The sequence below is a fragment of the Toxotes jaculatrix genome, chromosome 18 (genome assembly GCF_017976425.1).
Source record: "Toxotes jaculatrix isolate fToxJac2 chromosome 18, fToxJac2.pri, whole genome shotgun sequence".
In the NCBI taxonomy this organism is placed as follows: Eukaryota; Metazoa; Chordata; class Actinopteri; family Toxotidae; genus Toxotes; species Toxotes jaculatrix.
This window is the reverse complement of record NC_054411.1, coordinates 16,044,644-16,072,500: the sequence shown is the minus strand read 5'-3', so window position 1 is coordinate 16,072,500 and position 27,857 is coordinate 16,044,644. Positions and strand designations below refer to the sequence as shown.

The window sequence follows — 27,857 nt, the reverse complement described above, 5'->3', positions numbered from 1 at the left end:
ATTACCCTGCTTTCATTACTTCACCCACTTTCCCCAACACAGACTTGTTTTTCTTTAAGTACATGTTTAGGCTTTATTCAGGGGTGCTCTTGGATTCCCAGTAGCTCTGGTTCACCAGTTCTTTGGTTCAGAATTGCGTGGGGTGCTTGATTCCTCTTATACTCAGATGCAAGTCTTGTTCTTTTTGTTTCCTCTTACTCACAGAAAATTGCATAAAAATTAAAATGGATTTTTCATGGAAAAGTCAAATGTTTATTGATTTCAAAAAGCCTGGGAAAATTCATTTTTGGAAATGAATGGATGGTCTTCAAACTAGTTAAAGGACAACTAAATTTGAGGAAGATTGAAGTGATCAAAAGGTCTTGATGTATCCTGTTTGTTGACTCTAACCTGACATTTCTAAACCTCACTCGATCTCCATCCTTTTGTCTCAGCTTTCTCCGAAGCCTTCTCTGACAGCAGATGGTCAGGTATCCACTCCGGCATCGGTCAACAGCAGTACTGATCCCAGCTCGCAGCTTGCTTCAGCAGATGGACTTGGTTCTAGCCAGGAAGACGTCAAAATGGAGGTGAAGAAGCAGGAGGAGGACGATGAGGGGGCCGACACACAAGAAGAGGGCAAAGGGAAGATGGGCAAGGGTCAGCCTGATGTGAAGACGGAGGAGAAACCAGAAGTAAGATTGTCTACGATGACTTACCAACACTACAGGGTCTGAAATCCTGAAAGTGTCTTAGAATGTTTTAAATGATTTCATTAAAGTTTCAGGCCTAAAGGGCTTTAATTAGTTGAATATAATGTTTTAAGTCTTATATTTAGTTGTACAAGTTGTCACACCAATGAGGAAGTCATTATACTGACACAATTTATTTCCCTCTAAGATAAAGAAAGAGAAGTCGTTGGGAGATGGATGTAAAGGTGAGCCCATGGATACATCGTCATCCTCGGTGTCATCATCAGTAGCAACAGGTGAAGACAAGAAGCCAGAGGTGAAGAAAGAGCCCAAAGAGGAAGAGGAGGGGTCAGGGTCAACAGCCACCAACAGCTCCCCAGCCAGCACTCAGAGCAAGAAGAAAAGTACGTTTTCAGTCTTCACTCTGTCGTTGGTTTTAACAGCTACCGTGACCTGCACATTAATGAGTGGGCAGAGTAAAAGTGTACTCATGTAAAAGTAGTATTACTAACAAGAACTAGAAGAAGTAGGAGGAGATGTTAAAAATAGTAAGCAAAACAACTGGTCACATCAGAATTTAAAACGTGAATTGTTCACCCACAGAATTGTGCCTTGCTGACCTAGCTGAGTGGACGGAGAGCTGGAGAGTCCAAAATAGAGAAATGCTGTTCGCTTTATTTACACATTTTATTCAAAAGTTGCATTTGCACCTCCATCCCTTGTCTCATAACTGTCTCCACTTACTGAAGTAAGCTTCAACCTCGTGTCTGTTTCCAAACCATGCTAACTTAAGCACCGTCCAGTAAAGGCCACAACCCACTGAAATAGGTACAGTGGAATTTGTCAAGATGCAGTTCTCAAGATGTCAAAACACTGGCAGTGTTTTTATCACAGTGACTTTTTAGACTGACACATCTCGGCTTATGTACCCGGATTACTCTGTCTGTCGGTCTGTGCGGTGCACCTGATTTGTCTTGCAGGCGTCCTTAAATGCCACAGTGCTCTATGATGTGGTCAGTGGAGTTTCACGTGTCCAGTTTTTACCCCTGTGTCCTCTTTTCATCCTCATTTACCTACCACCTCTCAGTCTCTCCTTTCCTCATTTGTTTTTATCACTCCCTCTTTTCCAGTCTTTAAGCCGGAGGAGCTGCGTCAGGCTCTGATGCCCACCCTGGAAGCTTTGTACCGGCAGGACCCTGAGTCCCTTCCCTTCCGTCAGCCGGTGGACCCCCAGTTACTGGGAATACCCGTACGTATTCGAACTAGTAACAAAACTAACCTGGTAAGGGACTGCACTGGCTGCCATTTTGCTTCAACTCCTCTGAAAACGTAGTTTTTTTTAAAAATTGTTTTCCTTTATTCATCTTTCATATTTTCTTCTGCTTTGTCATAGCTTTCATATCTTTAGAATTTATTTTATATATCGTCCAGTTTCTTTAACCTTATAGTTGATTTTTCTCCTGCTGCATGTCAGAAGTTAAGAAAATGAGTTAGGAGTGTGTGTGTTTGTTTGTTTGTTTGTATGTATGTATGTATTTATGTGTGTGTACGGTTATGTGTGCAAGCGTGTCAGTAGGTTTTCTCTTTTCTGAAACTTCTTATCATTTGTAAATCAAAGCAACGACTCTTATGAACATTTGACTTTATTTTGATGCAGCTGTAGTGAAGGACAAAAGTAAATCATAAATGCAGATCAGACAAAATAAATGAAAATGATCAAACAGTTTGGCTGAGTAATTACAGATTTTGACATTGAAATTTCAGTTTTTGTGCTGACAGCTTTTAGTGCAAGGCGATTCAACCGTAATTGTTTAGTAGACACGCCACCCCCGCAAAACATAATAACCTATGATATGATATTACGTGATCCAAGCATCCATCAGAGCATTTTTAATTAATGGCTGCTTGTCTTTCATAGCACTCGAAAAACAAAAAGGAGACAATAAATGAAGTATTTCAGTGGGAAAATTGCAAGGGAAGAACGTGACGGTTCATGAGCCAGTTGCTTTCATTTTCATCATTTTAATTTGTTTGACTTTTGCATTTTGTCATAAAGTTTTAGGTTTTAATTTGAAACATGATTTTTTTTTGTAGTTTTCATCCTTGTATTCCATTGCTAGCTTTCTAGTTCAGTTCCTCACCAGTGGTAGTGTGTCGGTTCTCAGGGGGGCAGTGTGTAGAGGTGGGACAATACCTTTACCCTCACTGCATCCAAGTTAGGGGGAAATTTGTACTTGTTAAGACTAAATATACAATTTCACACAGGCAAAAATCATTATTGTATTGATAACAGATTGACAGTGTTAGTCCTCCCACTGCCTTCGCGCAGTAAGAGGTTCGAGCAGTGATGAGCGAGCATCAGGCTATTGGCTCACCTCTCCTTCAGGAACCTCCACAGCGAAGTGATGCATCTTTGCACTGTTGTGTAATTGTATAACGCCATTTCCAGATCAACATTCAGCCACTTATTGAAAATGTAAATTACTCACACAGTGATTGGATTGCACTGTGTAATTGTGACACACATTTGGCTTTGTGGGCTGGTATGATAATATGCATCACTTGTTTGCTCATGTGAGTGGTTCCATTCAGAGATGAGGGTCTGTTTCCTAACTCCTGTTGCCATGGTGACACTGAGATGGACCCTGCTCTTTGAAACTCACACCTCCTCCTTTTTTTTTTTTTTTTTTTTTTGTTTGTTTTTTTGGTTGAATCTCCAAAAGGCTTTTCTTTTCCTCGCCTTCTTCTCCGCTCCTTTTTCAGTTTGAATTTTTGTTTGAGAAGAAGCGGAGGGCAGACGAACAGGAACGGAAAAACAACTTGGAGACTCATCCGTCCCTCTTACATTTGCTTCACCTCAGCACAGTTGGCTTTAACTCCGTCATCATATTGCTACTCATGCTGCTGCCGTTGTTAATGCCAACCGCTATGTTGCTAAAAACAGTAAATCTCTGTCTGCCTGTTGCTGTTGCCACTGCTCTGTTCTTCTTGGTTTTGCACCCTGATCGCTACCCAGGCCTGAAAGCGTCGTTTGCTTTCAAACCTCAGCAGAAAACCATTCCCCTGACTGTCAAACAGTGTTTATCACTGCATGGCACAATGCGTAAATGTACCTTTTAAGGCTGATAAAACTGATAAAAAATGATTGAATGATAATTATAGGATCATAAGACCAGGCTTTACTTGCAGTATGATTATATGAAATGTTTCCATAGCTAGTTTTTAAATTTTTGACTGTTCTTACATGAGCAGCAGAGGACTGGACAGACTTGTGGCGGTTGCCTGGTCCCTGCTGTGCAGTACAGACAGGGACTTGACTTTAAATGTAGGGTGCAAAGCAGAGAGCTGGAGGGCAGAAGTTGTCATGTCTCTCTGTTTGCACGTGAACCTTCTTCTCTGCAGCGCTCAACAACATTGTCCCCCTGCACCCTCTTCTCTCCCTACTCTGGTCCCACCTGGTCAACCGCGACGCCTTCATCACGCCTGACGGCCACAACGCTGATGATGATGATACTCTTCCTCCCTGTCTCTCTCATCCTCTTCCTCTGGACGGCCAAACCGTTCCACCATCTTGCTGCTCTTTCTTTTCTCCCTCTTCTAAACTCTTCCTCGACCTGCCACTTGAATCCGGATGGCGTTTCCTCCAAACCAGGACTACTTTGACATCGTGAAGAACCCCATGGACCTGTCGACCATCAAGCGGAAGCTGGACACAGGACAGTACCAAGAGCCCTGGCAGTACGTTGAGGATATCTGGCTGATGTTCAACAATGCCTGGCTGTATAACCGCAAGACGTCTCGCGTCTATAAGTACTGCTCCAAGCTGGCTGAGGTGTTTGAGTTGGAGATCGACCCCGTCATGCAGAGCCTGGGATACTGTTGTGGGAGGAAGGTGAGGCAGGAGTGGGTGTTTTGGGGGGGGACGACCTAATTTATGGTTGGGATTGGATTGTAAAGGAGTAGTTTGATATTTGGAAATACATATCTATATGGTAAATATGAAGGTACAGACAACAACCAGCTAATGTAAAGGACCAGTGTGTAGAATTGAGCAGAAATTAGCTTGTGTGAGAAGTGTATTTATGACAGATGTAATGTATTCAGTGTGTGTCCATTTTTCCAGAGTTAACACGTCTGCAAACAACTTTTCTTTTTGTCTCTTCTCTTGTTTGCAGTTTGAATTTTCCCCTCAAACTCTGTGCTGCTATGGAAAACAGTTATGCACCATCCAACGTGACGCTGCCTACTTTAGCTACCAGAACAGGTAAGGGCTGTCGACTCATTGGAGCGCAAGCACACCCAGATCACAGACCGACAGCATTCAGAAAGTATTATTGGCATTTAGACATGTCACAGTCAGTGAGATCAGCTTGTATGTGTCTTTTTGTATTTTGCACATTGGTTGTATTTCCTACAGCATAGCATCAATCAATCAGTGCAATCACAGATGAGTTTTAATTTGGCTTCAAATGGTTACCCTGGCACCATCTCCATCTCCATAGTTCACCGTTTTTAATTTTCATTATGTTGTCATTCATAAAGTGGGCTCCTGTCTTCGGCAGCAGTTATTCGTTATTTGTTGCACCATTGTTTCCTGCTGAGTAAATTTACATGCAGAACACACGACTGCTTGCATTTTCAGATATGTCATAAATAGAGGGGGGGGGGGGTCCATTCTCACCACCAGAAGAAAGGTTCCCACTTTATAAATGACCTGAAAGGATGATGGGTCTCTGTTGCTTTACCATTTATTTATTTATTTATTTCCTCATCCACCCTTTCATGTTTTGAGACTCGTATCCTCACTCCCTTCCTCCTCCACAGCTCCTAGTGGTCTCTCATGTTGCTGTAATGTTGTTGTTGTTTACCACTGGACGTCTGACGCTAATCTTTGCTTTGCCTTGGCTCTCTGTCCTCTGTTGGTTGTTGTTCACATCCTGTCCGTCCCTCCCTCCTCCATGTCCTCCCTCTCCCTCTCTGTCCCTCCATTGTCTTCGTCTGACCTGTAACGATTTATTTCACGCTTTTTTAATATTCATTTTGACCTCCCCTCCCCTCCCCCATCTCCCTTCCCTTCTCCCCTTCTCTCCCTCCTTTTTTAACGCTTGTGATGTCTGCATTGGCCTGCTTTGGTGTGACCAATCATCCACTCCGAAATTTACGCGCAAAATCAAAACACCCGCCCACACAAAAACCCTGCATCACGATTGGCTGCTGGCGACGACCTACCTTGCCCTCTGCCTCCTCCTGTGTGTCCGCCCCCTGGCCTGTCCTGCCCTGCCCTGATTGGCGGCTGCTTCTCCGTGCCCTCTCTGTGATTGGCTGTGCTGATGGCGAACGGTGTAGTTCACCAAAATATGGGCTTCTTGCTGACAGGTACCACTTCTGTGAGAAGTGTTTCAACGAAATCCAGGGCGAGAGTGTTTCCCTGGGGGACGACCCGTCCCAGCCTCAGACGTGAGTACTGTTCCACTCCTGCCTTCCTTTCACACACAGCAGACAACAGGTCTCCCATCTAAAAATTCAGAGTTTCTCAAGTAACACTTCCAACAGCCAGTTGTTCTAAACCAGTTGTTCCAGTTAACATCCAGTGTTCCCCCTTTATTTCCCTCTGTGGGAAGCTGGAGAAGTTTATTTTTATTCCACAGTATCTGACAGTATTACTATATAATCAGCTTCTGTCAGCTTATTCCTCCTCTTATTGAAGCTATATGGTGTTTACTGTAGACAAGACTCATTCCTTTTTATAGCTGTAACACTCCATCAAATCACCCAAACCCAAAACAAAGTTCTGTGGGACTGAACAGTGTTAAGCTACACAACATGAGTTTGTAGTTACTGACCCGCCAACAGCTGAGTGGATTGTAAGAGATTACAGATCACGAATAGCTTCTTTTTTTTTTTTATTGATTTGTCATCTTGGTTTCAGTTTTTGTCTTGTCTGGCTGGTTTGAAATGTATGAGATAAATCTAATTAAATCCAGGATATTTTTAAAGTGGAACTCTTTCTTCACCACCCTAAACCAATTTAAATCTCTACTCTTAATTCTGACGAGAGTTTATCTTAGAGGTGGGAAATACAGATAATAAGCATAACCATAAAAGAGATGAATAACATTTTGAATTTCTGTGAGCATTTTCTGAATTTTGTACACAAAACTATGCACATAGCCTGCAGTCTACAGAGGATTACCTTGTTCTGCCAGTTACAGTAGTTTGAATTCTGATTTTTTTCCCACAGGTCCATCAACAAAGACCAGTTCCAACGGAAGAAGAACGACACACTCGATCCAGAGTTGTATGTGCCCTTCTTTACTCATTAACTTTCTTTTTCAATGATATTGTACCATCTCTATACTGCTCCAAGATGATATGTATATTATGCATTTTGTCTAGACTGTCATGACTTTAGCTAATTGAATAATGTGCTTTTAAAAAAAACACTGAAAAAAAAAAGATTACTATTTGCCAATGATAGCCAAGAGATAAAAGATTTTGTTTTCCATTTGTCACAAATATTTTGGTTGTTGTTATTTAGCAGCTGTGTTGCTCCTGTAGAAGAACAGAAAGGCTATTTCCATCATGCGTGACATGTTGCCTTATTAACTTTGAATATTGTGTCTGCCTTATTTCTTTCTGCTCTCTGCTCAGGCTTGTGGAATGTATTGACTGTGGTCGTAAAATGCACCAGATCTGTGTCCTGCATAATGAAACCATATGGCCTTCAGGGTGAGCCAGCTATCATATGCACACTGTGTATTCTCTTATGTGTCAGGGTCTGGAAAATGAATTTGGCCTTTTGTATTCTTTGAAAAGTTTTAGAATCATCCAAAGCATCAAAAAAAGTTGCTGGAAAAGTACAATTGTGAAGTCTAAACACACATGAATGCACATTTTTGTGTCGCAGCAGACATGCTGTCTTAAGCAAATTGTAGAAGATCGCACACAGTTCCAACATTTTGAGGAGCAGTTTGGAAAAAATGCTTGAAACTGAAAATATGTAGGAGTTTTCATCATTGCAAGACTGAAAGTGCCTGCAAGGGTGGCTGTGACACAGGAGCGCACACAAAGAAAGCCCTGCAGCTCGAGTGAAGAGAGAGTCTCTCACTCCTCAGATTTGATCTCCCTTCATGTGTGGTCTGTTTGTAATTAAAAGATGTAAGCAACTTCCAAGTCATTACGGTTGTTTGAAGAAAGAAAGACTGACATGAAAGGCCAAATCATTTCGTGATTAAAGCCACTTAATCACTGTCATTGGTGCTTATTGTCACAGAACAGATGGTAACCTGCAAATTTAACCGTTCGCTGTTTATTTCCTTCCTCACTGCAGCTTTGTATGTGATAACTGCCTCAAAAAGGCAAATAAGACACGGAAAGAGAACAAATACGCAGCCAAAAGTAAGTGGAGTATGTCTGTGTCTTACAGTCCTGCCTGGCTCCTTTAATGCCATTCAGACTTTCCTTGTGCTCTCATCACTTTTCATCAGAGGTTTTGATCCTTTTCTTTCCTTTTTCTTCTTTGATTTAATAACTTTTTTTAAAAAATTCACACTATGTTAGTGCTGAATGACTCAAAAAAAAAAAAGTTTACATCTTAGTTTGTGTTTTAGATCATTTGTAAACAGCTGATCATTTTCAGTCAGCTGCTGTGGCTGTCTGGTTCAGATCTTCTTGCCTGGAGTTTAGCAGCTGGACTCATGAAGTGAACACATTTTGTCTGTTTTCTTCTCTCTGTAATGAACATATCTACCTCACTCCCTCTGTGGAAAAAAAAAAAAACCTGCAATAAAGACTTTTCATTTAGTTATTTTAGAGCCAGTCACTTTATATTTTCCAGGGGCAGTCAGCATAAATGTATTAATGTTGAATTTAAAAGACAGAAGAAGTCAGAGAGGGAGAAAAGAGAAATCAATGAAGACAAACTGTAAAATAAAGACAGATGTGACAGAAGGATCAAGGCCGATACAGTGTTGAAGTTTCACATACCAAAGCAAACTAAAGGGCAGGGTATAACTCTTTGCTGGGCACATCGACGCCTGGTCCTATTTTAGACAAGAATATGTCCGCTAATTAAAATCAGACTTGATTGATCAGACAAAGGATGTTGTGGTTAAAAAATATTCAAATTTTATTACGTTTCATACTAAAACTCTGCTTGGTTACATAGCATTTATCAACCATTTAGAAAAAAAATAACTTTTTTGTTGTTTGTTGTTAATTAACATCTTCGACACATCAACTCTGTATTGTGTATTCCACCAAAGAATGATTTCACTGAATCATTTTACTGATAACTTTTTCTAATCAGTCCACTCCTCAATAAGCTAAAGAATTTACAGGAAACAAAATCAGTCATCTGGATAATCTACTAAATTATTAAAATTGTCATTTTATTTAATTCTTTTATCATCATCACTAATCCAAGTCTTTCTTCTTCTTCTTTTTTTTTTTCGTAGGGCTTCCCCAAACCAAGTTGGGAAACTATTTGGAGACACGAGTGAACGACTACCTCAAGCGGCAGAACCACCCCGAAACTGGCGAGGTCACCATCCGAGTGGTCCACGTCTCAGACAAGGTGGTTGAGGTCAAGCCGGGCATGAAGTCCAGGTAGGAGGTTGAACCTGCTGCTGCTGATTTCTGAGTGATTGGTGCGGGAAGCTGCATTAAAAATATTAAAGATGATGGATTAGTGATTATATTTGATATCACTATCTCGCTAACATAATTGTGTAGTATTGTAGTGTAATAATGTAATAACACAATACCGTTGCTGAAAATTTCATCAGTTATGGAAAATATCTCATCTGATGAAACGAACCAGAAGAGTACAGGGTTTTTCACACTATTTTATGGTGGAGGTCGGCCACTTCAGAAAAAAAAAAGAAGAAAAAAAACTCCGCAATCATGATTACAAAAAAATAAATGCACCTTAATGTGGCTTGTGACCTTAGTGAAAGAGTTTTCTGAGAGGAAACCGCTCTCGGTTCTGCTGAAACTTATTTACACATAAAAGTAAATAACTGAACAAACAAGCATTAACAAACTTTAAAACAGACACTGAGCTGTGAGAACATATTGCAAACATGGGCTTTATCATGCAGTATGAGTGTGGTGAATTGCGATGGTGATAATGTAGTTTGTACTGACCTGCTGGACGTGTATCATCAATAGCTGTTGGTGAGGGATGCGACTCCAGGACCGGTTTTGTTAGGGAAGCCTTGCACACAACTGCAAAACAGATACACAGGGTTGTTGTAGCTAGGCAACAACTGGCTGACCATGGTGCACAGTAGAGCAGGTAACAGAAGAATCAAAACGAGGGGATTATTTACGTAAGTGTATTTGTAACATAAATGCATATTAGCAATGGCAGAGGTTTTATTTCAGAGGCAACAGACTGATTCAGTCCAACAGTCCACTCATGAATTTTACCCACCCATAGATAAAGCCGTACAGCGAAGTTTGGGGTTTGGAGTTGTCTAGTTAATGCAAATGTGAAAAAAAAACCACAGTATTGATGCCACAGTATTTTTAATCAATATGGGAAAACTAAAATCCTTTTGTTTTAGGCTTTCAGTGTGTTTAAAAAATCTAGTCACAGATTACAGACATGCATCTCATCTGTTATCCAGTAGAAACAGATACACCACCCCTTTCGATATTCAACACTACAACTCTGTCCATAAGTCTTCATAGTGTCATTTCAAGCCAGCTGATTATGACTCACACATTAAAAAGCATGTTGTTGTGATGAACCTTTGTCAGTCAGGTCAAAAATGACACATTATGGTATAAAAACAGCAGGAAGCGTTGATAATTGATTTTTTTTTTTTTTAAATCCAGGTTCGTGGACAGTGGAGAGATGGCCGAGTCCTTCCCATACAGGATGAAAGCCTTGTTTGCATTTGAGGACATCGACGGAGCAGATGTGTGTTTTTTCGGCATGCACGTTCAAGAGTACGGCTCGGACTGCCCACCTCCCAATCAGAGACGAGTGTACATCTCTTACCTGGACAGCGTGCACTTCTTCAAACCTCGACACCTCAGGACCACTATCTACCATGAGATCCTGATAGGCTACCTGGAATATGTCAAGAGGCAGGGGTAAGAGAAGAGTTTGGACCTTCTCAAACATGATACCTGCAAGAGACACCGTCTACTGAGGAGCTGGAAATAATTTCTCTAGATAAAAACTTGCATTAGTTTCAACATTAACATTAACTCTGAGCCCATTATGCAGTGTAAAGTGTATTCATTAGGCTTTTTGTTCCAGCTACAGAACATTGTCAGTTACATGGGAATGAGCAAGCAGATGGAATAAAAGGAAGTCAATTAATGTCTTTAGGCTCAGTGAATACAACTACATGTCTCCTTGTCTCAGGTTTACAACGGGTCATATCTGGGCCTGTCCACCCAGTGAAGGGGATGATTACATCTTCCATTGTCACCCAGCGGACCAGAAGATCCCCAAGCCAAAACGCCTGCAAGAGTGGTACAAGAAGATGCTGGACAAGGCTGTTGCCGAGCGCATCGTCCATGATTACAAGGTGAGACACGCTTTCTATTTAGATGTTGTACCAACAATGTGCTGTAATACATTTGTCACTGCAGAAAATTGTCAAGCCCCAGACAAAACACAGAACACCAAAAGGATGGAAAAAAAAGCCACAACACCCTAGGAAGTCTACATACCATCCACATCTCGTATATAGTCCAAATACAAATTGTGCTAAAGGAGGTTCAATCTTTTATATCCATCAGTTGGACAAGGAATGGGCCCCATACTTCATTAAATACATATTTCCTCCAAGCCAGTCTATAAGTAACCTGCTCATAGCTTGCCATTGCACTTAAGACCTCTGTCCATCTTTTAGAAGTGGATAAGGTGGACAGTGTCCAGTGGCGTAAAGTCATCCTCCATGCATGCTTTACCAAAAATGAATGGAATAATGTTTTGAAATTGTCTTTGTTTTACTTTGTGAGCTGTTACTTTGCCATCTCTCTCACCTTGCTTGTAATGTTTTTCCCTGGCGAAAAATAAAGCAAATTCAATTTTCCTGTTTAGTTTATCGTTCATTTCACATTTATGCTCATTCGATTTATCCCATGTATCTGGCTCTTGTTGTTCCATGTATTGGTTTTCAACCTCTTTAATATCTTGATTTAACTTAAGCATCCTTTTTCCTTAATAGTGCCTTCATTATACTCCCAAAATTCCTGCATTACAGGCTTAATGAAGTTGTAGTACTCTTCCCTGTTCAGCATAGGGTTATTAAAACACCATCTCAGGCTTTGATCTGCTTTATCTATTGGTTGGAAAATTAAACCCACTGGTCTGACAGTACTAGGTTTCCAGTTGAGATATAAGAAAATAATCTAATCTAAAATAGCTTGAGTGTGGATGTGAAAAGAAATGTTTTGTTGTTTCCTTAGACAGGAAGCTAATAATGACATTGACGACATTATGAGAATTTAACAGGCATCTCTTTGTCCTTCTTCGTCCCACAGGACATCTTCAAGCAGGCAACAGAGGACCGGCTGACCAGTGCCAAGGAGCTGCCATACTTTGAGGGCGACTTCTGGCCCAATGTGCTGGAGGAGAGTATCAAGGAGCTGGAGCAGGAGGAGGAGGAGAGGAAGAGGGAGGAGAACAGTACCTCCAACGAGAGCACTGATGTGAGTACAGTAAGAGTCTGCAGGCACTCATCACTTTCAGGCTCAAGAGAGATGTTTGTAATGGCACAGCTACGTTCTAAAACTGACTTTTAAACATTCACAGGCCACAAAAGGAGACAGCAAAAATGCCAAAAAGAAGAACAATAAAAAGACAAGCAAGAACAAGAGTAGCTTGAGCCGAGCCAATAAGAAGAAACCAGGGATGCCCAACGTTTCCAACGACCTCTCTCAGAAACTCTATGCCACTATGGAGAAACATAAAGAGGTATGTGACTGCAGCAATAGATGCTTATTTTATTGGATTACATAACTCAACGATTTGTGTCATCAAAGTTGTCACGTTCACTCCACTCTGTGTATGCAGATAATTGAAATTCTGCTATTTAGTAGCCAGGTAATCTGCTGTAGTTCTGTTGCTTTTATTTATTTTTGTGTGGTGGTGTATGTATGTATTTATTTGTATGTATGTATCTATGTTCTGTTGTTTACGTTCATATTCAGTCAACTGCTGAGCTTAGTAAAAGTGTCATTTATTTTACATTTACAGACAGCAGACAAATAAGGAATTAAACCAGATATAAGCTGTTTTTCTGTCCTAACAATGGATCACATGACTACTTGTGTGTGAAGGGAGAATTATCACCTACTCAGCTCTACGTAGCATTTCACCATCTTTCTGCTCATTTTTTTTGTTTTACAGCCTAACTGTTTTGATTCACTTTCACTGCTGCAATCAGCTTCAGCAGTGGGATACTCTTACTGCTACATTTATTAAATATTTGCTTTACAAATATTTTATGAGAATGGAAATGCATTTGATATGTCTTGTTAGACCTTAAGGACAAAGACAGTGAGTGCACACTGTTCAGCAATTACATATTAATAACACTGAACATAAAGGAATCTAAAGCAGTGCGATACTCTGGTTACTGTAGCATCTGTGGACAAATGACAGGATATTGTACAAGAGGATAAAGGTAGTCATTTTATAAACTTATTTTTCTGAATTTAATGTAAAAGCTGATTTTATAAAAGCCTGTCCGTAAGAGCAGGGCCCGTGTCACACATCAACCACTCACAGTTTGAGGTAACTTAAATCTGACTCTCTCCACTCTAATTCCCAGGTCTTCTTTGTTATTCGCCTCATTGCTGGCCCCACCGCCAACTCCCTGCCCCCCATCACTGACCTGGATCCCCTGATGGCCTGTGACCTGATGGACGGCCGCGATGCCTTCCTGACTCTGGCCAGGGACAAGCACCTGGAGTTCAGTTCTCTCAGGAGGTCCAAGTGGAGCTCCATGTGCATGTTGGTGGAGCTGCACAACCAGAGCCAGGACCGCTTCGTCTACACCTGCAATGAGTGTAAACACCACGTGGAGACCCGCTTCCACTGCACTGTTTGCGAGGTGAGAATCAAGAATTATTTAAATCTCCCTTCTAATATAACAAGAGTTTGATCTCTGAATATTTTGAATACTGTGATGTGTATTTCATTGTTAGCTGGTGAAACCGTGGATAAATTCGGGAGTGTTGTATTTTAGTTTTAGTTTCATATTTTAACATGTATTAATTAATCCAGTGCTTGCATTCATGCTTATTTTTCCATCCCTCTCCTTTCCTTTCCTTTCCTTCTCCAGGACTATGACTTGTGCATCACCTGCTACAACACTAAAGGTCATGAGCACAAGATGGATAAGCTGGGGCTTGGGCTGGACGACGACAGCAACAACCAGTCAGCAGCAACTACCCAGAGCCCCGGAGACTCTCGTCGCCTGAGCATCCAGCGCTGCATCCAGTCACTGGTCCATGCGTGCCAGTGCCGCAACGCCAACTGCTCCCTGCCGTCCTGCCAGAAGATGAAGCGTGTTGTGCAGCACACAAAAGGCTGCAAGCGCAAGACGAATGGTGGCTGCCCCATCTGCAAGCAGCTCATCGCTCTGTGTTGCTACCATGCCAAACACTGTCAAGAGAACAAATGTCCCGTCCCGTTCTGTCTGAACATCAAGCAAAAGCTGCGGCAGCAGCAGCTGCAGCACAGGCTCCAGCAGGCTCAAATGTTAAGAAGAAGAATGGCCAGCATGCAGAGGGTGGGGCAGCCGGCAGGAGGGCCACCAGGAGGACCTGTGGTAGGACTTCCATCACCAGGGAACAATGGTACCACGGCACCCAGTACCCCAACATCTGTGGGAACCCAACCCCCAACTCCCCAGACCCCAACTCAGACCATGCCTCCAGTCCCGCAACAGGGAATGGGCCCAGGACCTGGAGTCCAGCAGCAGCAGCAGCAGCCAGGTGGGATGCCCTCACAAAGTGGCATGCCTCCTCAGCACACCCTTCACCACCAGTTTCAGCAGATGGCAGGTGGAGGTGGCGGGGCTGGTGGGATAATGAGTTCTCCCCAACCTCAGCAGCAGATGCTTCCTCAGGTCCAGCAGCAGCAGCAGCAAAGTGGAGCAGGGACCAACCCTCAACAGCTCCAACAGCACCCAAACAATTTGCCTCCATATGCCAGCAGACCCCCAGGCTCCTCCCCAATTCACCAGTCCCAGGGCAAACCAGTCCTTGGCTCTGCAACACCTCCCCAGCAGCAGCCTGGTGGCGCTGTCATGGCTGGAAATGTCGGGGGCCAGCAACCTCCTAGCCAGGCCCAGGGCCAGCCTCCACAGCAGCAGCCGCAGCCTCCTTCTGGCCCTCCACCGGCAGCAGTAGAAATTGCCATGAAGATCCAACAGGTAGCAGATGCTCAGAGGAAGATGGCTCTGCAAAGACAAGCGGCCCAGGCTGCTGCAGGCTTGATGCCTCACCCGCATCATCAACAGGGCCAAGGTCAGCAGATGGGCATGGGACACCCAGGGGCAGTGGGGATGGTTGGACCCCAGGGAATGCAACCACAGACAGCAGCAGTGGCAGCTGCTCGGGCCCACATGGACCAACAACAAGGCCCTCCACCAGGGATGATGGTTAGCACCGGGGGGCCCATGCAGCAACCTCCTCAGCAGGGTAACCTCTCCCAGAGCCAGCTACACCCTCAGGTGCAGCTTCAACAGCAGAGGATGGTTGCACCACTTCAAAACCCTCAGCAGCAGCAACAGCAGTGGGCAGGCCAGGGGATGCCACCCCAGCAGAGACAAGCTATGATGAACCAAATGGGCCACCCAGCCATGATGGCAGCTCAACAACAGCAGCAGCAGCAAATGCAACAGCAGCAGCAGCAACAGCAGCACCAACAAGCTCAGGGCCATGCTGCCTTGATAAACATGGCGCAGCAGCAGCAGCAAGGTGCTGGTAGTGGGGTCCCAGGGGGAGCTGTCCCTGGAGCTACTGGTGTCCCAGGGGCTGGTCCTGCTGGTGGGAATATCCCCCAGGCAGCCCTCCAGGACCTTCTACGGACTCTCCGCTCGCCCAGCTCACCACTCCAGCAGCAGCAAGTCCTCAACATCTTGCGGTCTAATCCACAGCTCATGGCTGCTTTTATTAAGCAGAGGGCCTCAAAATACAAAGGGGGGCAGGGGCCCCCTGGTGGACCAGGTGGTGTGCCAGGAGTTCCTGGTCCCACAGGGGGTCCTGTTGGTAATGTCATGGCAGGAGGGGGCCCACAGGTGAACATGAATGCTGCAGGTGCCGGCCAACCGGGGATGCACATGGGGGGTCAGGGAGGGACAAATGTCAACATGGCCACTATGGCCCAGCTACAGCAAGTTCAGCAGCAGCAGCAGCAGCAGCAACAACAGCTGCAGCAGCAGCAGTTACAACAGCAGCAGAGGCCAATGCTCAGCAGTTTACAGCAGCAGCAAGTGGCAGCTCTCCAGCAGCAACAGCAACAGCAAGGGGGAGGAAGGGGTATGCCAGGCCAGGGTCCACAGATGGGAAATCTCAACACTACCCAGTTTAGAGAGATGCTCATGAGACGACATCTCCAGCAGCAGCAGCAACAACAACAACAACAACAGCAGCAGCAGCAACAACAACAACAACAGCAGCAGCAACAGCAAATGGGAGTAAATCATGGTCAGTTCCAGCAGCCACAGCCACCACATGGCCAGGGCTACATGGGACAGCCAGGGATGCAGCCTCCTACAGTGGGACAGGGCCCACCTGGGGGTCCACCTCTCGGTTCCCAGCAGCCTGGTGGCCCCCAAGGCCAGCAGGGGCAAGGTTACCCAGGGTCAGTGGCTCAGCAGCAGGCCTCAGCTGCACTCCAGCATAGGCTTCAGCACCAGCACCACCTCCAGATGCAGCAACAGAATGCCATGACGGGCCTGCCAGGGGGTGATGGAGGGCCAGGTGGAGGGGGTGTAGGAGGTCCTCAGCAGCCACCTCAGGGCCCTCAACCCACTCAAAGTGGCCCCCCACCAACTTCTCAGGCCCTGCTCCAACAGGCCCTCCACCAGAGGTTGCTCCAGCAGCAGCATCTTGGCCCTGGGGGGTCACCAGCCCAGCATAGCAATCCCATGAGTCCTCAGCAGCCACAGCCGATGGCCCAGTCCCCACACCCACACCTGCAGGGCCAGGCGCTGCCCACATCCCTGGCTAACCAGGTGCGATCCCCACAGCCCTCTCCCAGACCCCAGTCCCAGCCGCCGCACTCCAGCCCGTCCCCGCGCATGCAGCCCCAGCCCTCGCCACATCACATCTCCCCCCAGATGCAGACGGGTTCTCCACACCCAGGCCACCTGAACCAGCACCACCCAGGTATGGTGGTTCCTCCACAACAACAGCAACAGCCAACAGCCCAGCAGCAACAACAGAACTCTATGGAGCAGTTTGGGTCAGACCAGAGCGCCATGTTATCTCAGCTGAGTGGCATGGCTGGTCTCCACGGGCCGGGGGGCAGTGGTCAGGACCCGCTGGGCCAGAATATGAATCACAACCCTTTAGACATCATGTAGGAATTGTACTTAACGTGTCAAGTTGAGCTGAGACGCTCTGTGATTCTTCGCACAAACTGCACTCACCCAGGACAGTGTTATTGTTATTACTTTGCCTTTCTTTTTTTATACTATTATTAAATGTTATTTAAAATGTTTTCAATAAAGACGCATTGAACTGAACTTCCTATGGGAGATGAACAATAAATCAAGCAGTCGTTAAATAAATTAGAATAAATGAATTGTAAGTTATTGCTGTTAATATATTTTTTTGCCAATTGTGGACAAAGAGGGGGTTGGTTTCCCTAGCAACCTCCTCACCTCCACCTCTTGCAGAATAGAAGAAAGGCGATATTTTCGGGGGTTTGGGGGTAAATAGGAGTACTTGCCTTTTTTAAGAAATGTTTTTAAGGTTTTAAACATGGTCTAGAATTAAAAAGGAAATGATTTAATGCAAAGAACTTTTTTATCGGTTTTGTTTCCCATCATTCAGTCTGTGTCGGTTTCTGTTTTGCAGAGTGATGTGGATTATTATTATTAATGTAAATCCAAACATGATGCATATCCCCCTTTTTTATATGTTTGGGTTTGCTTTATTTATTTATTTTTTTGGGGGGGGGGGGGGGGGGGGGGTGGGCGGGTGGGGTTGGCCGGGGGTGTTATGTTCCCTGAGACTGCTACAATTCGTATAGAAATATATTTTTGTTATTGACTGTTAAGGGGGTGGGGGCATTTCGCTGTAGATGTCTTTAGTTGGGTCTGTCCAGGCGGGAATAATTAAATGATTAAATGTCAGTGTTTTATTGCAGTGGTTGAGGGTCTGCTGTGAGTTTGAGATGTTCAACGGACATATTGTGACGTCTCGGCCAGCTTCTGTGTTGGACATCGGTCATGCTGGAAGGGACTCTTCCCTCGCAAACATGCAAGCCCTCTCCCTCGAATGTGTGTGCACTCCTTCCTTTAAAGACACTTAATATGGAGCAGCGGAGGCTTGGGGAGGGGGGGTGCATACCTGTGTGCCTGTAACATTTTGAGTACATGGGCTGGGATGTGAAAAAAAATGGGTGGGGTGGGCTCCTTTTAGTGTTTTTAGGATTCTGCTGTTTGGAGTAAACAGAGGATTTTGATCCAAATGAACTGTGTTGCACAGAAATGAGGAGAAAGGAGATATGAGCCGTCAGTCTCCGTCTCTTTCTGCCTCGTCCCCTTTGCTGCTTCCCTTGGACTTTAAATCCCCTCCTCCTCCTCCTCCTCCTCCTCCTCCTCCTCCTCCTCCTTCTTCTTCTCCTCTGGGGGAAGTTGATCTCCCTCCCCACCGACTCCATCTTTATCTTTCTGCTAAGAACTTTGGGAGTTTAATTTAATATTTTTTACTGTACAAAGGAAACACAAACTGTGGACTCAAATACTGTTTTTTATAATAAAACTAAAATTACCAATAGCGACGTGTCCTGCATGTGGCTGTTTGTTAGAAATATGACTGGGTATTTGGTGAAAATGACATGTGCAATCAAAGTTGGCTCACCAAATCATCCAATCCACGTTTATTAGCTCCCAGTAAATCAGAAATGCTACATTTTACTTAAACAGACCTAGGTCCCTCCCCCAAACCCAAACCGCCCCCCGGACTCAGAAGGTGGTAGGTGGTTGACTTGTTAGTCTCATGGTTGTATTATTGAACAGGTTCCGGGCCCCAGGACCATATAAAATGAGAGTTAACGTTAGAAAGTCACACACAACCACAAAGAAACACAAAACGACCATGAAAACATGCAAACAGACATGAAACACCAGATGTAAAACAACTAAAAGTAAAGGCAAAATGACTACAAAGACACGAAACCACAAAGAGACTCAAAACAACTGGAAAGACTCAAAAGGACTCTTTCTCAGTGAAGGTGTCTATTTCTGTATGAGGAGCCTTATACATGTCTGTGTCCAAAGGCCCATTATCTCATTATCTGTTTAAGGCTGCAGACTATTTGCAGTTACAAACAGCTGCCATTTCTACACATTATTCCACATTACAATAGTCAAAACACTTTGACTTCCATTTATTTCACTGAATGAACAATGTAGCTGCAGAATCAGGGCTTTAAAATGTGAGTCTTACAAATCTGTACTTTGAGATGTGAAACTTAAAACCATCTGCAAAGACACTTTACTTCTGTGAGAAAGTTAAGAGTAACACTGAAACTAAGCTTAAAAAATGCCCCACAGCTGGTTCATATCCTGAAAAGTGAAACGGCCTGGGGTCGAAGGGGTCACAGCCAAAAGAGGGTGAGTAGTGATGTGATTCATCATCATTAGACTCTTCACACACACACACATTTTCACCAGTGGACTCCATGATGAGTTCTAATCTTCTGAATTTTAAAAAAAAACGTGTGATTTTCCTTTTCACCTGCTCAGGCACATTTCCAAATTCACAGGTATGGTTGCTGCTGAATAAGGACTTATTACGAATTATGTTTCTTGTAAACATCTATCCCACACACTCTAATCCCACACTTTTCCAGAGCAACCCACCCCAGACATACTGAGCCTATGATTCAGCCTATTAACTTGCTCCTGTTGGCGTCACTTACAGTAATTTGTTTTTGCTGAGCACAACATACCCCCTAGTGGTGATACATGGCAGAACGATTGTTCAGTATCATGGCAGTAATGTTGGATGCATGAGATTTCCTGTGGTGGAAAGCATTTTTGTATCGGTACTTTTTTAGAAATTTAAACATATCTCTGCAGATGTATAAGGAGAACGTTGTTGGCTGTGAACATTAGGGTTTCAAAAGGCTGAGAAAACAGCCCATACAGCTGTGACATGTTTGAAGGGAGAAATTTGGAAAGTGTCCTCATTCCTCTGTGACTATTCACTGTTACCAGTTTCTATACTTGCAGTGTCATCAGAAAGTATTATTTAGACCCCTTCTTCTTTTATTTTTATTTTTTTTTTTACCTCTATTGTGTAGTAGATTTGGATAAACTTGCCATTTTTGCTCATCAGTCCACACTCAGTAAACCATAATGTCAAAATGAAAACCTGTTTTTAGACAAATCTCTCACTGACAAAAGTTTCCAGACGCTTTGCTGTGGCACTCCTAACTGTGGTCAGGTGCGTCCTATTTGCTTTAATTAACTGAGATGTGTCCAGAACTCCACACATGGCAAACTGAATTAACTGGACTTTTGTTTGGAAAAACCAGGACTATTGGCATGACAGACCTTGGTCAGGGAGGAGACCCAAAAACCCAGTGGTCACTAACAGAGTTTCATAAGTCTCCTGCAGAGATGGGAGAACCTGCTGGAAGGACGACAACCATCAGTTGGGCCTTTGTGGTAGAGTGGATAGACTGAAGCCACTGTGAGTAAAAGGCATATGACAACCTGACTGAAATTTGTCACACGGTATTAAGAACAATAACTGAACCCTTGGGGCAGAACTCCAAATACCAGGCACTGCTCCTCACCTGGGTGATGCCATCTCTTTGGTGAAGCATGGTGTTGGCAGCATCACGCTGTGGAGCTGCTTCTCAGCAGCAGAGACAGGGAGACTGGTCAGGATTGAGGGAAGGATGAATGCAGCCAAATACAGAGAGGTCCTTGAAGAAAACCTGCTCCCGCGTGGCCCAGGCAAAGTCCAGAACATGTGTGGAAAGACCTGAAAGTTGGCAGTTCACAGATGCTTCCCACCTAATCTGACGGAGCTTGAGAGGATCTGCCGGGAAGAATGGGATAAACTGCCCAAATCCAGGTGAGCAAAGCCTGAAGAGACTTAACCAAGAAGACTCTGAGTTGTAATTGCTGCCAAAGGGGCTTCTACAAAGTACTGAATTAAGGGCTTGAATGCATTTGTAACTGAGATATTTCAGTTTTTGATATTTAATAAATAAGCAAGAATTCCTAAAAACGTGTTTTCACTTTGTCATTATGGATTATTGAGCAAAAATGGCAACGTTGGGCTTTGGGGGCGCTGTTGGTCACAAAACAAAGTACATGAGTGTATATGCTCAGAAATTTACTTTATTGCTAAAACCTAAGTAAATGTTGAGCGTCTTCATGCCTATAGTACTTCAGTGCACTTTGTCTGAACTACAGAAGAGAAAGCTCTTAAAAAAAACTGTTTTTAAGTTGTGCTGTGATGTGGGTTTCTGTGTGTTTTTTCATCAATCCCTCTTATCTGACATTTAATGTAAAAAAAACAAAACAAAAACAAAACTACTTTAACTTGTAGTCATCCCACTTGTTACGCATGCTCCAGGAGTCATTTATTTTAGTACATATTTATTGGAAATGCAGTCAAAATAAAAATTCATTTTTAGAGAGAAGACATGTTTGACAGATTCTTTGTCAGAGAAGAGACTGATTCACACACATTAAGTGACATAAGTTAGTTTAGCTTATACATGTGACATGCAATAAATAACAGCTCACTACAGTCTGACCTAACGTACATTTGCTTCCATTTTGTACATTACCCTACACAGCGTCGACAGCGGCAGTGTAAACTGATATCTCCTCTTTTGAAATACACAAAGGCTAGTGAAAAGAGCAGACTATCAATTGGTAATACAAAAATAGAACCAGGTAGCATTTTATACTTGTAAAGTAAAAAGACAGACAGACAGCAAACGCAACTGTGTACTTCTTTTTGTGCAACCATCCTCCTTGAAATGCAGAGCTTCATCTAAGCAGCAGGCATTATTTCCCTCTCTTTGTTTTATGTCTTTTGTGACAGAAATAAACCTCTTCAATAAAATACAGGACAGGGCTTTGTGCATGTGTGGCACAGACTGACAGGGCATGCGGTTAGCTCTCTGCGAATACTGAAAAACAAAACAAAAAAAAAAAAAAAGAAAAGAAAAAAAGAGCAATATCTTTACAAAACATTATTCGTAAGAAAGAGGAGCGACTGAAACAGGCCCCGAGAACAGATCTGTGTGTGAGACCAACGTCTGGCTGGAAAGCACTGAGGACGACTGGAAAAAGTAGCTGCATGGAAGTAGTAATGTAGACTGTAACGCTTTTAGACCACCGCCTCACCATCTGTCTCCCGCTCTCAGTAAACCCAGCGGTCCTGGGAATGAAACCTGCCACTGCGATCCATTTACTTCGCTGGACTGCAACAAATGATTCGAGCACATTTTTGGGGCCTCAGGCTTCCTATCATGCTAATAAATGAGCCACAATGAGGAAATTGCCACTCATTTTTTTTATTCAAAGGCAATAATATCTTCATTGAATTCAGTAGGAAATGAGTGTAGCTTTGTAAACATGTGGAATTATCTTACATAAACAACTATTTACATGTAGAAAATGAGTGGCAAGTCTAATTATGGTTATTTTGATCTCTCTTTCTCCGCGATCAGTACCCCTTAAAGAAGCCTTCAGCCACCATGGCTTCTTTAAAAGTCACCGTCAGTGAGTTGATAGTCACGTCTGTTACAATCACCTTCCCAGGATGCTCTGCTTCATCGGGGGTGGACTGGTGGCTTGGTGTTGTGGTGGTAACGCTCTGATTGTCGCCTCTCACGTTCTCATCCTTCTCCTCGGCAGTGGAGCAGGCGGTGGCAGCACCTGCCATCTCGCCGCTCCCCTGAACGCTCACTATCACCGAGGTCGTGTTGTTTCTCTCTAATCTGGGACATTCCGACCCTGACTCCTCACCCTCCTCACCTCTGTCCCAGTCTGACCCGACGCCCACGGTAACCGCATCTCCTGGTCCGGCCACAGGCACTGAGGCGCTGTCCTTTGATTGGCTGCACGCAAACATTTGGTTCTGTCTTGTTTCAGATGTCCCTCCACCTGGCTTGTCAGTCCATGTGTCTGAGCCTACGACTGTCAGGTCCTCGTCCACCTTCTCCTCCACCTCCATCTCTATGTCCTGTCGCTCCAGCAAGGGCGGGGAGCTGCACTCTGACTGACCTTAAGAGAAAAAAATGTTTTGTTTATTTTTTGAAGGTCAAAGGTCGTGGATGAGCTACTGAATTTCTAGGTGATTAACTCTGCAAACCAACCGTATAAGCTGTCTTCGTGTCTCTCCTCTGTGGTGCTTTCAGACTCATGCTTCTCTTCTTCACTGATGCCACTCCAGTCCTCCTCCATAGGTTCCTCCTTCTTCCTCAGTGGACGGACGGGCTTGTTTGAGCGTCCATCCGGTTCTCGTTTAACCAACCTCTGCTTGCTCCTCCTCCTGACTGGGCGACGGTACATGCTGCCCCGCTCGCCCTGGTCCACATCTGTACTCATGGAGCGGGTGAGGGAGAGACGCAGCCGGGACGGGGGCTTCTCTGGGACCTTGTGGGCGCTGCGGAGGTCCATGGCAAAGATGTTCTGGGGCAGAGAAAAGGTGACAGGTTAACAGATGAATCACTATGTGTTCATTTTGAGGTACAAATCTGTCATTTGAAAAGGTATTCATGGGAAATGCAGTCTTGCAGACAACATCCTGTGATAGCCTCTATTTTTGTTATGGTCAACAAATACCATGAAAAGACTAAATTCAGCAATGAACAGATCCCGCTAACTTGTATTGTCTGTTTTTGTTGTCAAAAACTATTACAAAGACCAAGAGCCTACAGTCATGCTAGCAGCTCTGTGAGACTGAAGAAATTAACTGCTGTAATTCAAAGGGCATGCCACTTATTCTACACATGAAGTTAAGAGTACTAGTCAGCCTGTGAAAACAGTTGTATAATATCTTTTGCGGCTCTGGGAGGAGCTGTTCAATTATACAAATATAACCCTGATGATCATAGCGATGTCATCAGGGTCAAAATTTTTACTAGGGACCCTGTGTGAAAACCCGCAGCATGCAGTTTGAAAAAACAGGCATTTAGGAGGCAAAGGAAAGGAAATTACACCAGTCGCAGTATGGGAAATGTAGGAACGATTGCTTTTCTAAGTTTCACCCAAACTAAGGACCGGAAGTCAAGATACCTTGGCTTCTGCTTGTCAATAATGCACAATTTTTTTTTTAAACTGCTCAACTCAAAAGACACCTGTCTGAGGGTTTATTTTGAGATGTTCCAAATAAGCAAAACCAACAATTATCACCTGGGTAAAGGTGAAAGTGCCTTTAAACAAACAAGTCCTGCCCAGCAGTCAGGGTTAATGAAGGACGGTATAACAAAGGCTTGAGAGACAAGAAGAAAGGTAAGTGTCGCTACCCGCAGGACGAGCCTCCTGGGTCTGAGACCTTTCCTGCGATAGGCCAGAGCTCTGATCTTCTCCTGACTGGGAGAGAGGTAGACACAGAGGGGCGGGAGAGGACAGAGACAAAGTGACAAAGAGAAACTGAATGTAAGCGAGGGAACAAAAAGAAAACCACAAAAGTGCTTTGCAAGCATAAAAAAAAAAAAGCTTTCCATTATTACTCACTTTTCTTCGTAGGCCAGGACCAGGCGCGGGTCCAAAATATTGTCCTCTGGTTCCCAAGTACTGTACCTGCCAACACAAACACATTCAGATGATCCCATCTATCCATCCATCTATCTGTCCTCACAGGATATGGTACTCAGGCGTCGAGGAACATATTATGAAAAGGCTACTGAGCATATATTGAGTGGATGAGGTCACTGGATGATGACTCAAGGCTTACTCACTTTGGGGGCCATCCCTGCCATTTCAGTAGATACTCCACATTACCCTGAGGAGAGAGAAAGAGAGAGAGAGAGAGAGAGAGAGAGAGAGAGAGAGAGAGGGGGGGCAAAATCAGAGGAGATGCAGCACAGAGTTGGACACTATCACATAACCTGCACTTCAAATCTGCTTTAGCGCGATGCAGAAACAAACTGCTGTAGCTGCTGCGCGTGAGAGAGAGAGAGAGAGAGTGTGAAAGAGGGGAGCGAGAGAGAAAAAGGATGACTGTCACTTTAAAGTGTGGAGTGAGTGAGGAGGGAGGGTCATGGACATTTTCTGCCTTTCAAACGGTGTTTTTCTCCGGGATGACGTCAATGACAGCGGGGCTGGGTGGCCTCCAAACAGCAGCTTTTCTCTCGAATCCATCGCGGTGACGTGACCGCACATGGCTACACGAGCCGGTTTCCACCATGCACGGGCTCGTTCTAGAACATTACACCGGTGGCTCGGATAGGTGGGGCCACGAGAACATGTAAACAACGTGGTGTTGCGCAACGTTCAAGTCTCACCTCCCAGCGAGCCTTAAACAATTATCATTCCATGTCACTCCGAGAGGAAAATAACTCTCCCCACTCCTCTGATACGCATAGTGCGTATGTGGAAGAAAACGGTTTGCTTATGAGGACGTATATAGTTTTACCATTTTATTACATTATTCTAAACTTTACAGTAGCTTATTACTATTAGCGGAAGGCGATGTCGCACACACTTCTTATTTATCTTACATCACACAATACACTGTGCGTGCACATGCTGTGTTACGTACGGCAAAGCTGCCCTGTAGTCTCTACTCTACTGCGGGGTTATTATGTTCGAGTGAGTCCGTAACATCTCCCCCGCTGATAATCAATGGGTCACCATCACGCAACACTCAGTGACATTACGCAGCAGTTTCAACCAGATCCACGGCCGCTGCGCCGCTCGCTGGCGTAACTTAAATAAACTGCGTAGCTCCCAGCACACCGTCCGTACACCCGTTTTCAGGATACACACCCCCCTCTACATTTTACTACAGCTGCGTAGGCTTCTCCAAAACACGTTGATGCTGCAGCAGCAGCTCAGCCGCTGCACAGGAAGGTTACAGGATGCGACTCACGCTCAGAAACAATGTTACACTTTGACGCAGTTCATCAAAAAGAACAGATGAGTATTAACATCTATTTTGCGTAAAGTACAGGGAAACTGCGTACCCTAGTTTTTTTTGTTGTGCCTGAGCACAGAGGATGGTACACTGAGCACACCGCTCCATTAGGATAACAAACGCGGGAAAATAAGTTATATAAGTTATGAGAAGTGTATTACCAGTCGTCCTTCTTACATTTCTGACTCTCTTCTTTGTTATTGACTCAACAGCAAACACTTGGTCCCCTATCGATGACAGCTCCATCGCCGCGCGTTGCTCCACACGCTCCAAACAGGACGCAAACTGTGTCTCTGCTGTCTTTTAGTCGAAGTGCAGAAATAAAAAAAAAAAAAAAAAAAAAACACAGTCAAAGGGGAGGGAAAACACCGTCAAAGTGTCACTGCTGCCGCTCGCTCCCGCCGTGAACACTTGTTTTGAGCCTCTGCGCTTCCCTCGCACCAAACTCCGGCTGCCTGCCTCTCTCACTTTTTAAAATCTGCGACACATCAACACTGGACAGCGCGCTGCTTTAAGTCGGGCGCGCCCCCTTTCCATTGCGTAGGACCGAGCCCCCAATGTGCGTGACCGCGCCCGCGGGGCCGCGCACGCAAATTAGAACAGAGTGCAGAAGAGGAGGAGGAAGGAGGGTCAAGAAGACAAGGTTATTGTGAAACTAAAGTTGGTCAAAGGGGACGAAAACACTACCTCATTTTGCTTCGATTTCAATTTCAAATCTTTATATTAAAACTTGTATTAAATCCAATACAGATGCAAAGGCACATCAACTCAACTGACTCTTATTTTGGCCTAAACTCCTACCTTTGTTTAATTAAGGTCTGAAGTGACATGACGGTTTTAATTTTTTAATTTTTAATTTTATTTGTAAAACTTTTACATAGCAAATTCATGCTGTTTCAAAGAAACAGACATTACAGTGAATTTGCTTGCTTGTATGCTTGCAAAGAATTAGATGAGAAGTCAGTACCATTCTTGTCTCTGCCCAGGAAATATAGCCTATAGCTGGAGACAGAAGCCTATTAGCTTGGCATAAAGACTGAAACCAGGGGGAAACTGCTAGCCTGGGTCTGAGCAAAAGCAACACAACTGGCCCACCAACACCTCTAAAGCTCAGTGACTGACAAATTATATGTTATTTGTTAATCAGAATAATTTAAAAAAAGTTTAAAAACACCAATTCGCCATTTTGTGGTATAAAATGTTTTCAGTCTTTATGATAAGCTAAGCTGGTCGGCTGAAGTAGCCATAATTCTCCTCCAGAAAGTAAATAAGTGTATATCCCAAATGCTGAACAGCACATCAGTCCTATCATAGCCTCAAAATAAGGCTAGTGTGATTGATCTTAAGGTCTTTTCAAATGAGGTTGTGCAGTTTAAACACTGAACTCCAGCCTGAAAAAAAATGTGAACTGATGTATTTTTATGTAACAGTAGTAAAGGCAGGAAAGATCAGAATCTGCAATGGAAATGAAAGCCTTGCTTCACTCTCTGGTGGAAATGTCCACCCCTCCAGCCGTGTTTGATCCAAATATGGAACTAAACACTGACTGAAAGTCTTAATTTTACATCCTGAATGCTAAGCAACCTAACTGCAGAGAGGAGAGCTGGAAATAAGGTTGAGTACTACACAGATACAGATCTCAGTGATGATAATGACTGCTGATATGTTGCAGCCAACGTTTATTTTTACAGAGAACTGATTCTTAAAATCTCTGTTCAGTGGTGTGATCACACCCGCTGATCTCACACACACACACACACTTACCTAACTCCTATACCTGAACATCTACACGTCCAGCCCCCAGGTAGGAACAGCTCACAAAGGTAAAGTGACTACTGTGGAAAAAAGGCCTAGAGCCAG

The 27,857-nt window shown here is 44.1% G+C and overlaps 2 protein-coding genes across 4 annotated transcripts in view; one reads left to right on the top strand and one right to left on the bottom strand.

Moving 5' to 3' along the window:
* Positions 1–17,851, top strand: part of ep300b (E1A binding protein p300 b) — a 32,314-nt gene extending 14,463 nt beyond the window's left edge. Inside the window, exons 15-30 of the mRNA XM_041063571.1 lie at positions 435–674; positions 880–1,075; positions 1,802–1,920; positions 4,324–4,563; positions 4,847–4,935; positions 6,048–6,128; positions 6,913–6,969; positions 7,323–7,400; positions 8,002–8,069; positions 9,128–9,278; positions 10,515–10,775; positions 11,053–11,218; positions 12,180–12,347; positions 12,451–12,612; positions 13,472–13,753; positions 13,985–17,851. Coding sequence (XP_040919505.1) covers positions 435–674; positions 880–1,075; positions 1,802–1,920; positions 4,324–4,563; positions 4,847–4,935; positions 6,048–6,128; positions 6,913–6,969; positions 7,323–7,400; positions 8,002–8,069; positions 9,128–9,278; positions 10,515–10,775; positions 11,053–11,218; positions 12,180–12,347; positions 12,451–12,612; positions 13,472–13,753; positions 13,985–17,236 — 5,610 coding nt within the window. The 3' untranslated portion in view covers positions 17,237–17,851. The remainder of the gene's footprint in view (positions 1–434; positions 675–879; positions 1,076–1,801; positions 1,921–4,323; positions 4,564–4,846; positions 4,936–6,047; positions 6,129–6,912; positions 6,970–7,322; positions 7,401–8,001; positions 8,070–9,127; positions 9,279–10,514; positions 10,776–11,052; positions 11,219–12,179; positions 12,348–12,450; positions 12,613–13,471; positions 13,754–13,984) is intronic.
* A 3,615-nt stretch (positions 17,852–21,466) lies between these two features.
* cbx7a (chromobox homolog 7a) lies at positions 21,467–26,483 on the bottom strand. 3 transcript variants are annotated; one of them, XM_041063174.1, is made up of 6 exons: positions 26,175–26,482; positions 24,820–24,863; positions 24,596–24,661; positions 24,385–24,451; positions 23,233–23,548; positions 21,467–23,140 (listed from the first exon to the last, which is right to left on the bottom strand). In XM_041063174.1, the coding sequence occupies exons 1-6, from the start codon at positions 26,241–26,243 to the stop codon at positions 22,581–22,583; spliced, it is 1,122 nt and encodes a 373-aa protein (XP_040919108.1). In that variant the 5' UTR covers positions 26,244–26,482; the 3' UTR covers positions 21,467–22,580. The 3 variants fall into 3 exon arrangements, with proteins under 3 accessions (XP_040919108.1, XP_040919109.1, XP_040919111.1); XM_041063175.1 differs by lacking the exon at positions 24,385–24,451 and having other exon boundaries at positions 26,159–26,483; XM_041063177.1 differs by lacking the exon at positions 24,385–24,451 and having other exon boundaries at positions 26,175–26,191.
* Positions 26,484–27,857: the final 1,374 nt, after the last annotated feature.

What these genes read in the sequence shown, in the direction of transcription:
- cbx7a (XM_041063174.1), bottom strand. Translation starts at nt 26,243, where the DNA reads ATGGAGCTGTCATCGATAGGGGACCAAGTGTTTGCTGTTGAGTCAATA. An exon ending in TGGCAGGGATGGCCCCCAAA is followed by an intron (nt 24,662 to 24,819) that starts GTGAGTAAGCCT and finishes TTGTGTTGGCAG; the next exon opens with GTACAGTACTTGGGAACCAG. An exon ending in CCAGGAGGCTCGTCCTGCGG is followed by an intron (nt 23,549 to 24,384) that starts GTAGCGACACTT and finishes TCTCTGCCCCAG; the next exon opens with AACATCTTTGCCATGGACCT.